The 11,100-nt window shown below is 42.7% G+C and overlaps 1 protein-coding gene across 1 annotated transcript; it reads right to left on the reverse strand.

The window, feature by feature from the left end:
• Positions 1 to 5,841: 5,841 nt before the first annotated feature.
• On the reverse strand, positions 5,842 to 9,410 carry LOC145406054 (cytochrome P450 9e2-like). The gene is made up of 4 exons (XM_080277240.1): positions 9,212 to 9,410; positions 8,424 to 8,484; positions 7,715 to 7,905; positions 5,842 to 5,879 (listed from the first exon to the last, which is right to left on the reverse strand). Exons 1-4 carry the CDS (start codon positions 9,408 to 9,410, stop codon positions 5,842 to 5,844), a joined length of 489 nt encoding a protein of 162 aa, XP_080133366.1.
• Between the last annotated feature and the right edge of the window lie 1,690 nt (positions 9,411 to 11,100).

Consider the following 11,100-nt stretch of genomic DNA (forward strand, 5'->3'; position numbering starts at 1 on the left):
CAAACAACCTTTGTATTTGCAATTAAAAATTTAATTCCGAATATCAGATTTAAACCCCATTTAAACTTACACAATTCCCTAATGGAACACATTTAGCTATATACGAAAGCATACAGTATATATCGGTATATATATATATAAACCTCTCCCTACAACAGGGACTTAGCAAAACACACACATACACAAACACACACAAGACTAGAGGGAAACCAATTAGGATAACATACACCCAAATACCATACTTATTACTGTCCCACTTCAAAGCAACACCGCAGTCCCCCACACAATAACCCCCCTGGGACCTGAAACAGACTAACGGTGTATGAACTCGTACACCTCGCAGGGTATCAGCTACCTTTAAACTACCAGAGTCTCGGACTCTGATACAGCCAAACCTAGACACAATAGCATAGCATATTAATACCAGACAATATGTAAATAACCAAAAGGAATGTGCTACCTGAGCTCCACAACAACTGCTGCCCTTCCACCGCCTCCACTGAACACTGTCACTCGCACTGAATTACTCGACTGCTTTATAACCTCAGCACTTATCTGGGGATCCCCTTAGCCAATGTAAATCCCGTCATACACCCAAGGTTCACCATAACACTAGCACCAGTAACGAGGCAGCAGGAGGCGCGGCACAGTCCGGGCAACAGCTGGAATGGAACTGCCAGGCCACTCTTCCTTCTCTCTCTCCTCAGCTCGGTAACTGGTTACCAAATAGATTTGTATACATACGAGATACACCAAATCATTAACTAATGGTTCATACTTTTGCTTGCATTAAACAATTCCAAATACACACAACTCATTAAACTAACGAAAACCATTTGACAATATGAACAGAACAATTACTAAAGACTTATTAATCATTATCAGCTATTCTTCAAATATCTGAACCATCCAGCCAAATTTGAAACAGGTACTCGACTCGTCTTCATAAAGCATACCGCCATAAATGAACCCTGGAAATATATATATGAAATAGTATCGAATTTATTAGACTACTCAAGGAGAGAAAAAAAAAATCAAAACAAAACCAGCGGAAAAGTTGCTGACAATACCTCCCCATTTAAGAAGAAAATCTATTTTCTTATTACATTCTGCTCAAGTAATCAGCTCCTACATTTTCACTACCCTTAATGACCTTCATATTCAACGTGTATGGCTGCAGAAATAAGGCCCATCTCATCAACCTCCCATTAAGGTTCTTAGCGGATTGCAAGTACACAAGTGGCTTATGATCAGTTTCCAAATTAAACGGGTGCCCATACAAGTATGCCTCAAACTTTTTTACACCCCACACTAGAGCAAGACATTCTTTATCTATAACTGAGTAGTTTCTCTCCCTGGGTAACACTTTTCTACTTGCATACGCGACAGGTTTCTTCACTCCATCTTGCTCCTGCAGTAGCACAGCACCCAGTCCTTGGTCAGAGGCATCTGTTCGTAGAGTAAAGGGCCGATTCACATCTGGCAGCAACAACGCAGGATCTCTGGAGATACGCAACTTTAATGTTTGAAATGCATTATTTTCCCTATCAGTCCATTCCAACACATTTGGTTTCTGTTTCCTAGTTAGTTCAGAGAGGGGAGCAGCAATGGTTGAGTAATGGGGAATAAACCTTCTATAATATCCACTAAGTCCAAGAAAAGACCGGAGTTCCTTCTTTGTCCTAGGTGTGGGAGCTTCACTGATACTGGTTACTTTGTCCTTCATTGGTTGAAGCCTGTCACCCCCCACAACGTGGCCCAGATATTCCAAGCTGGCCATGCCCACATGGCATTTGGAGGGACGAGCTGTAATTCCTGCCTCTTTCAGCTTCCGTAACACCTCACCCAAAATGACCAAGTGTTCCTCCCACTTCTGTGTGTGGATTAATATGTCGTCCAAAAAGTGCTGTACTCCCGCCATACCTTGAAACACCTTCCTCATTAGCCGGTTAAAACTAGCTGGAGCGTTGACTAATCCGAAGGGGAGAACTTTGAACTGGAATAATCCTTTATCTGTTTGGAATGCAGTGTAGGGTTTACTGTCCTCTTCTAGTGGGATCTGCCAGTATCCCTTACTCAAATCAATCTTCGTGAAAAACTTGCTTCCATTCAATACTCCAAAAATGTAATCTGGGTCAGCCATTGGTTCACAATCAAAAACAGTTAAGGCATTCAATTTCCTAAAGTCCAGACATATGCGGTTGGACGAATCTTTCTTTTGACTACCACCATTGGTGTTGAAAAAGGTGAGTTAGAAGGCTCAATGATATCCCATTTTTTCATCAGTTCTATCTCCTCATTTATGGATTCTCTTAAAGCATATGGAATGGTATAGGGTCGAGATCGCACTATCTGTGGTTGGGTTAGCTCTATCTTATGCTCAAGCAAAGATGTCAAGCCAGGTTTACTGGACAATACTGGACTAAATCTTTGCAGAAGTTCTCTTACTTGGGTTTGCTGCTCCGTAGATAGATATGGGTTGATGTGTACATCGGTGTAGGACTCCTTACCCTGTACCCCGGGCAGAACCAAATCTTCACTCCCGTAGTCTTCCTCATCTTCGATTACAGCCCCAACATCATCTGTTCCTGAATTACCATTCTGCCTGGTGAAATAATACTTGAGCATATTGGCATGAAACACTTTAAATTTCCCATTAATTTCTATTTCGTAATCCATTTGACCTTTCCTACGTTGGATGGTGTATGGACCTTTCCACTGTAGAAGCAATTTATTATTTGCAGTTGGGAGCAAAACCAATACTTTGTCCCCGATAGAAAACTTTCTCTCTTTGGCATTCCTGTCAAAATAACGTTTATACTTGGTTTTTGACTTTTCCAGCTGTTCCTTTGCTAGTCTACACGTCTCCTCCAATCTTTCTCTCAGGTTAAAAACGTATTGGTAGCTAGTAAGCACTTCTCCTTCCTGTTTTTCCTTGTCCCATAACTCCCTCAAAATACTAAGGGGGCCCCTGACTGTCCGCCCATACAAAAGTTCAAAAGGGGAGAACCCTAGGCTAGCCTGGGGAGCCTCCCTGTAGGCAAAAAGAACAGCGGGAAGGTACCTATCCCATAACTTTGGCTGCTCAGCACAGGTTTTTTTCAACATATGCTTAAGTGTTCCGTTATACCTCTCAACCAGTCCATTTGCCTGTGCATGATAGGGAGTAGTGGGAAGATGACGAATGGAAAGCAACCTCCTTACCTCTCCCATCATATCAGAAGTGAATTGAGAGCCTCTGTCAGAAACAATTTCTTCTGGTACACCCACCCTTGAAAATATCTCCAGCAGAGCCTCTGCCACGGTCTCTGTGTCCACCTTACTCAATGCCACTGCTTCAGGATATCGAGTGGCATAATCCACCAGGGTCAAAATGTAGCGCTTACCGGACTCACTTCTGGGTTCAATGGGCCCCACCAAATCCACTGCCACTCTCTGAAAGGGTGTATCAATCAAGGGAACCTCACCTAATGGTACTTTACCCACCTTCCCTTTGGGAACTGTACGTTGGCAAATGTCACAGGATAAACAAAATCTTTTAACATCAGCCCCCATTCCAGGCCAAGCAAACTCCTGTTCTATCTTTCCCAACGTTTTATCACTTCCCAAATGTCCTCCAAAAGGCGATTCATGGGCAATACTCATCACCATCTCTCTAAATTTCGTAGGTAAAACCAATTGTTTTATATCCTTCCCTTGAACACTCTTTGTTCTAAATAACAAACCCTTTTCCACAGAGAAACTAGCTTTCTTAATGGTTTGAAACCCAGAATGGTTATCTTGTGCATATTTGAGCCAACAGCGTAATTGTTCGTCATCCTGCTGGGCCTCCTTCATGTCTTGTGCATCCAGTTGTAAGTTGTCCACAACTTTTAACTTCTTTGTGGTACGAGTTCTCTGGGATGCTGCCCTGGTTGCAATGGCATGGCTCTCTAGTAGACTTTCTAATTTTGTAGCACCTGCAATATTCCCAATTATTAATTCATAAACTGGATCATCCATGCAAACTGCCTCCACTTGTCCCGTATAGTATGGAGTTTGAACTTCAAATTTTGCCAGCGGATGCTGTTCCACCTGTCCATTGACGAGTCTCACCTTCCTTTGCTGTCCCGTGAAGCACTCCTTCGGTACCAGTCCTTTCTTTACTACTACCGTACTGCATCCAGTGTCGCGCAGTACATCCACCGCATGGCCACACACTAACCCTTTGGACACTGGCATCCTCGCTAAAGCACTCACTACGTCTACTGTCTGTCCACACAGTTGATTCCTGGAAGTCTCGTCCTCACTGCCTGGGTTAGAATCAGTCTCTGTACAGAGATTCACTTGTGGTCGACTCCTGTAACCTGTACTCGCATTACATTGTCGTGCCTGATGACCTGGTTTACCACATTTGAAACACAATCCTTTCTCTACAAATAATGTCCTCTTATTACTTTGTTCCTCACTGTGTTGCACTGCAGCATCGGGTTTCTTTACCCCTGAAGAGGAGCAGCATGGTGTACGGGCATTCTGTAATAATCCACCATGAGCTCGGACAAAACCTTCTGCAAGATTTATCATCTCCTGCAGGTTCTGTGGTGTTCGTTCTCGTAGATATACCTGCAAGTTTTTTCCACAACAATCAAGAAATTGTTCTGCTACAATTAATTCACACACCCCTTCGAATGATTTATCTGTATTAGATAACTCTATCCACCTGCTTAACAAATTTTGCAGCCTAGTTATAAATTGTGATACTTTCTCAAAACTTTGTGGTTTTGCCGTACGAAATCTCTTCCGAAATCCTTCTTCCGTGCACTCAAATCGGTCCATAAGAGCAGTCTTAACACACCCATAATGCACAGCTTCCTCCGCACTGAGTCTTGAATACACCTCCAGTGCAAGGCCCTTTAGATAGGAACTGAGTAACACTGCCCACCTATCCTCTGGCCATACCACAGCCCTAGCAAAAATTTCAAATCGTCGTATATATGAATCCATGTCGTCCGTTTTCTCGTCAAAAGGCGGCAGTGAAGGACCTTTAACTTGCATCTGTACCAACGACGGCTCTAACACTTCCGCCACCCCCTCCTGAGTTGACTGAGTAACCATCTGACCCCTAGTCTGAGCAAGTCGCTCTTCCAAGTCCAATCGCTCTTTTAATTGTCTTAGCCTCTCTTGCTCCATTTCTAATTGGTCCTTGTCCTCCTGTCGTCGTTCTGCCCTTTCTGCTCTCCTATTCTGTTCAACGTAACTTCTTTCAGCTTCAATAAATTTTCTCAGCTCTTCTCCTTCGTATCCCAACTCCTTTCCTAAACTGACCAAAGTCCCAAGGTCGGACATTTTGAGGTTAATACTGTCAGCACTCAAACCCCACAAATCCTCTTTGTAAATTCTGGTATCCTGGCAGGAGGTCGCCATATGTCACCCCAAAGTGGGTGTCTCCAGATTCTTTAAACTAACTGTACAAATGACATACCAGAATGTACAAAGAAGGATACCCAAACAACCTTTGTATTTGCAATTAAAAATTTAATTCCGAATATCAGATTTAAACCCCATTTAAACTTACACAATTCCCTAATGGAACACATTTAGCTATATACGAAAGCATACAGTATATATCGGTATATATATATATAAACCTCTCCCTACAACAGGGACTTAGCAAAACACACACATACACAAACACACACAAGACTAGAGGGAAACCAATTAGGATAACATACACCCAAATACCATACTTATTACTGTCCCACTTCAAAGCAACACCGCAGTCCCCCACACAATAACCCCCCTGGGACCTGAAACAGACTAACGGTGTATGAACTCGTACACCTCGCAGGGTATCAGCTACCTTTAAACTACCAGAGTCTCGGACTCTGATACAGCCAAACCTAGACACAATAACATAGCATATTAATACCAGACAATATGTAAATAACCAAAAGGAATGTGCTACCTGAGCTCCACAACAACTGCTGCCCTTCCACCGCCTCCACTGAACACTGTCACTCGCACTGAATTACGCGACTGCTTTATAACCTCAGCACTTAACTGGGGATCCCCTTAGCCAATGTAAATCCCGTCATACACCCAAGGTTCACCATAACACTAGCACCAGTAACGAGGCAGCAGGAGGCGCGGCACAGTCCGGGCAACAGCTGGAATGGAACTGCCAGGCCACTCTTCCTTCTCTCTCTCCTCAGCTCGGTAACTGGTTACCAAATAGATTTGTATACATACGAGATACACCAAATCATTAACTAATGGTTCATACTTTTGCTTGCATTAAACAATTCCAAATACACACAACTCATTAAACTAACGAAAACCATTTGACAATATGAACAGAACAATTACTAAAGACTTATTAATCATTATCAGCTATTCTTCAAATATCTGAACCATCCAGCCAAATTTGAAACAGGTACTCGACTCGTCTTCATAAAGCATACCGCCATAAATGAACCCTGGAAATATATATATATGAAATAGTATCGAATTTATTAGACTACTCAAGGAGAGAGAAAAAAACAATCAAAACAAAACCAGCGGAAAAGTTGCTGACAGGGGGGTGGGTGAAACTTGATGTTAGAAGATTGTTTTGATGTTGTTTTGGTGTCTGTGCATATCTGTCAGTCAGTCAGTCAGTCGGTCAGTCAATCAGTCAATCAGTCAGTCAGTCAGTCAGTCTGTCAATCTTGTCCTTCACGTGAAAACAAATTACAGATACAATACATACTTGCTCGTAAGTTTCCTATAATCCTTTCACATAACCTTGGCCCAGATTTTTGTCTTTTTGGTGATTAAGTTGGCCTTTGGTTCCTTCTTTTTTGCCTAAAAAAAAAAAAAAGCATTCTTGACATAGCACTTCGGCCGGTATTCCTGTCTGGTAAGGAGGCTCCCTAACCCCTCTTCCTTAGCGATTTATTTTCCAAACTCCTCATTAATATCCGGTGGGCTGCTTTTTATATCTTTTCAATATCGACATAGACTGCATGAATAACACAGAGGAATATAGCACCAGAGCAAAATCAGAAATAAATCGGTAAGGAAAAGATTTTAGTAAGCTTCCTGAGTAACACACAAGAATACAGTATAGTAAAGGATTTGAATCAGAAATAAATCGGTAAGGAAGAGGTGTTAGTCATCTCCCTAGCCTTACTAGAACACCGCCCTTCCTCGTGATTAATATAAGACTCTAGGTGTGAGCTGGGTGGAGGGCAGCGAAATGGCGGGTGATAGGGCGACATGGAGGCGATTTGTTTTTGGCCATCCCTTACTGGAGTAAGACGTCTGGCAATAGATAGATATATAATTTGAATATCTTGCCAAAATTCAATATTCAAGATAGAGAGATGGCAATTTTAAGTCAAGTTGGAGTGAAAGGAGTATAGTGTTGAGGCTAAGTTAGAGTAAAAAGGACACAAGGAAGCCATGTCCGTGTCCCCATGTCTCATTCTGACCCCATGTCCTATTCTGATCCCATGTCCTATTCTGACCCCATGTCCTATTTTGACCCCATATCCTATTCTGACCCCATATCTCATTCTAACCCCATGTCCTATTCTAACCCCATGTCCTATTCTAACCTCATGTCCTATTCTAATCCCATGTCCTATTCTTACTCCATGTCCTATTCTGATCCCATGTCCTATTCTGTTTGTCCTATTTTGATCCCATGTCCTATTCTGACCCCATTCCCTATTCTGACCCCACATGACCTCACCTAAGCAGTTCCGTGGTCCCATTCCAAAGGGCATGTGGGTGAAACTCTTGATGTTGACCTTGTTCTCGGGCAGGAAGCGGTCAGGCCGGAACTGCTCAGGGTCGGGCCAGTAGCGGGGGTCGTGGTGAAGACTCCACACAGGGATCTCCAGCAGGTCCCCCTCCTTCATGCGCAGATTAGTTCCGGGGATGCTGGAGGAAAGGTGAGTGTAAATGTCTTGAATTCACCTGTGACTGTCTTTGGGATTTAATCAGTTATCTATAAGTCGGCCTATCAGTCTATCTTTCCGTCTCTCTACTCATGAAGATGTGTATCTACCATCTGTCTATCTATGTCTGTCTACTACTACTATTACTACTACTACTACTACTATTACTACTAGAGCTGCACACCATGATTATACATATATATGGTTATAATCATTAAGTGTTCCTCAGGTGTTCATCAAGTGTTTATCTTCATTTATTCATCTCTAAGTGGTCTTACGTGTTCATTTTTAAGTGTTCACTGATCCGTGTACTTTGCGTGCACCTATTTGCGTGATAATATTATTTATTTCTTGCACACCTTGTTTTAAAATGGTCTCCTTTTCTCATCCCACACACTTCAGTATCTACACCTCTTGTTCATCATCTACATCTCTTGTTCACCATACACACCTTTTGTTCACGATCTACAACTCTTGTTCATCATGTACAATTGTCTTCACCTGTAATCCTTGGTACACGTCCTGTCCACAAACAGCGCTGGCGGGTATATCCTCAGGGACTCTGTAAAGGAAAGAGAGAAACCAATGTAAACTGCCATGATTGCCATGGTATACTCTTTATCTGTCTATCTATCTATCTATTTGTCTATCTATCTTAGCAGTGAACAGCTCAGCTCCAGTAGTATCTATATTCCCTGGGATTTTGGTTTAGATAATGCTGCATGACTCTTTCGCCAATCAAATCAGACATTGCCCTCTTCACTCGAGACCGGCGTAAATTTCAAACACGCGGTTTCACTCTTCATTCAACTACTCCCATTGGAAAGACGCCCAGAATTATAAGGATTTAATTTGGACACACGCATGCCCTCTCCTGGGCCTAGGGGTTATGTCAAAGGCATGTTGTAAACCCGATATCTTGAAGGCACCAACACACACACACACACACACACACACACACACACACACACACACACACACACACACACACACACACACACACACACACACACACACACACACACACACACACTCTTCTTTCAGCTGATTTGCAAGAAGGAGAGGTGCTTTAACTCGACCCAACCCTGTCTGAGATAGGGTAAAGCAAGATAATGATTCACATGTTGATAGGAGAGCGGAAGATGAAACAATATGACAATCTAATTATCAAGGGGTCGAGAAAATGCAGCACAAATTTAATATACGAGAAAATGCATCGCAATTTTAATACACGAGGAAATACAACACAAATTTAATAAACAAGAAAATACATCACATTTAATACACACCCATAACGCAAGCATGCAGGAACTTGGTCTCCATGACCCCCTGGTAGGTCAGCTCCCCCTCCTCCTTCACTAGTTCCTCAAGTTCCTGACGAAGGCGCTGCTGGGGCTCTGGGTTCTTGGCAAGGAGATGTGAGGAGAAGGCCACCGCGGAGGCGGTGGGCTCGTAGCCAGACAGCAGGAACAGGATGGACTGCGCCATCATCACTTTGTTCGTGAGGACTGGGAGTGGACGAGACCAAAATATAAACCAATTTTGAATGAATTTCTTTATATAATATTAAAATCAACCTTGGGGGATGAAATTTAGCAAGACATTATTTCGAAATCTTGGCAAAATTCATCCCCAAACTTGACTTCATGATTATCCTAAGATCAAAATAGTTTAGCTGGTATTTTTTCTGGTATATCTTTAAGCCCAAAGGTATTATTTCCAAGCTATGAACGACCCTGCCTTAATTCCCGCAGCATAAGATGGCAGGTGACTGAGGGTTAGGTATACATGCTTTCTCATTATGCTGTTGTTCTTCCTAACAATATCGTAATTCTTCCCATCCATCTCCTGCTTTCACGTTCCTGCCTCAGTCCTATCTCCCGCTGCGCCCACTCAACCATACGTAAAACAGTTTACTTCTCCATCTTCACCATCAGTGCTTTCTCAGGATCGTTTTGCTCTCTCTCTCTCTCTCTCTCTCTCTCTCTCTCTCTCTCTCTCTCTCTCTCTCTCTTTTCTCACATTCACTCTTCATTTTCTCCTATCACAAACTCTTCCTTACTCACATACTCTCTGCTAACTGTTACCTTATGCAAACAACACCTGGTTAAATTCCAGTCTTCCCCTCTCTCTGCTTTTCATAGCTTTTCCACCTACCAATACACTTACACCCTCCTTTCACACATACACCTTCCTCTCACACTTACCCCCGTCTCTCACACTTACACCCGCCACTCTCACCCCCCTATGCATGAACAGACTGAATACATGTGGAGATATTTAAGTGAACCTAATCTGCCCTTGATTGATTTAGGTGGATATAAACTGACGAAACTGGCCCCAGATTACCTTAAATGAACCTAATATTGCTGAAACCAACTTGATCAGGACTTATATGAACCTAGAATTGCTGAAGTGAACGTGTTTAGAACCTTTTACATCCAGTGTGGTTCAAATAGTCCCAAACCAATCTGCATGGGCGTATATAACAGTACCTGACCTCACATGACCACACACAAACGACCTTACACTGACCTGGCTAAGTATGAGTTGATGTCAAGTGTAACTTGCAGTGATCATTTGGGCTAAATTCCTACTAATTAGGTACTTATCACACACGAGTAACTGATTATTTTGATTGCTGTATTTCTTGTGGTGACGCTAGCTGATGCTGCCTGAGGGTGTCCTGAATAATTAAAAGTTTTTTGTTGACGAATGTGACTTAAGTCAGCACTTGGTAACAGCTCTAAGAACTTTCTAAGATTTACCATTGCTCTTAAGCACTTAAGAAGACAGAGATGAAGGAAATGCAGTTGTCTTCCATAAGGTGAGAGAAAAGATGGATAATATTGCCACTAGAAAGCAATTATGGACCTAATTTGAAGCGTCTTATTAACAGCTGATGTATTTTGTTCCCCAGGGTGGAAAATTAACCTTTAAAAATCCCTTTCCACTTTCATATTGTGCTGGAATATTTGGTATGGTGAATGGCCATGTGGGGAGGATGGAGAGCGAGGGACTAATGAGGAGAGTGTGTGCGAGTGAGGTGGACGGGGGAAGAGGGAGGGACGGCCGAGGATGAGATGGAGGGATGGAGTGGAGAGGTATATGAGAGTGGGGGGGTGCATGCTGGGGAGAGGGCAGCGAAATGGCGGGGGAACAGGCGACTTGGAGGCGA

Source organism: Coenobita brevimanus, chromosome 69, assembly GCF_032717465.1.
Source record: "Coenobita brevimanus isolate Jiangsu-jjx chromosome 69, ASM3271746v2, whole genome shotgun sequence".
NCBI lineage: Eukaryota > Metazoa > Arthropoda > Malacostraca > Decapoda > Coenobitidae > Coenobita > Coenobita brevimanus.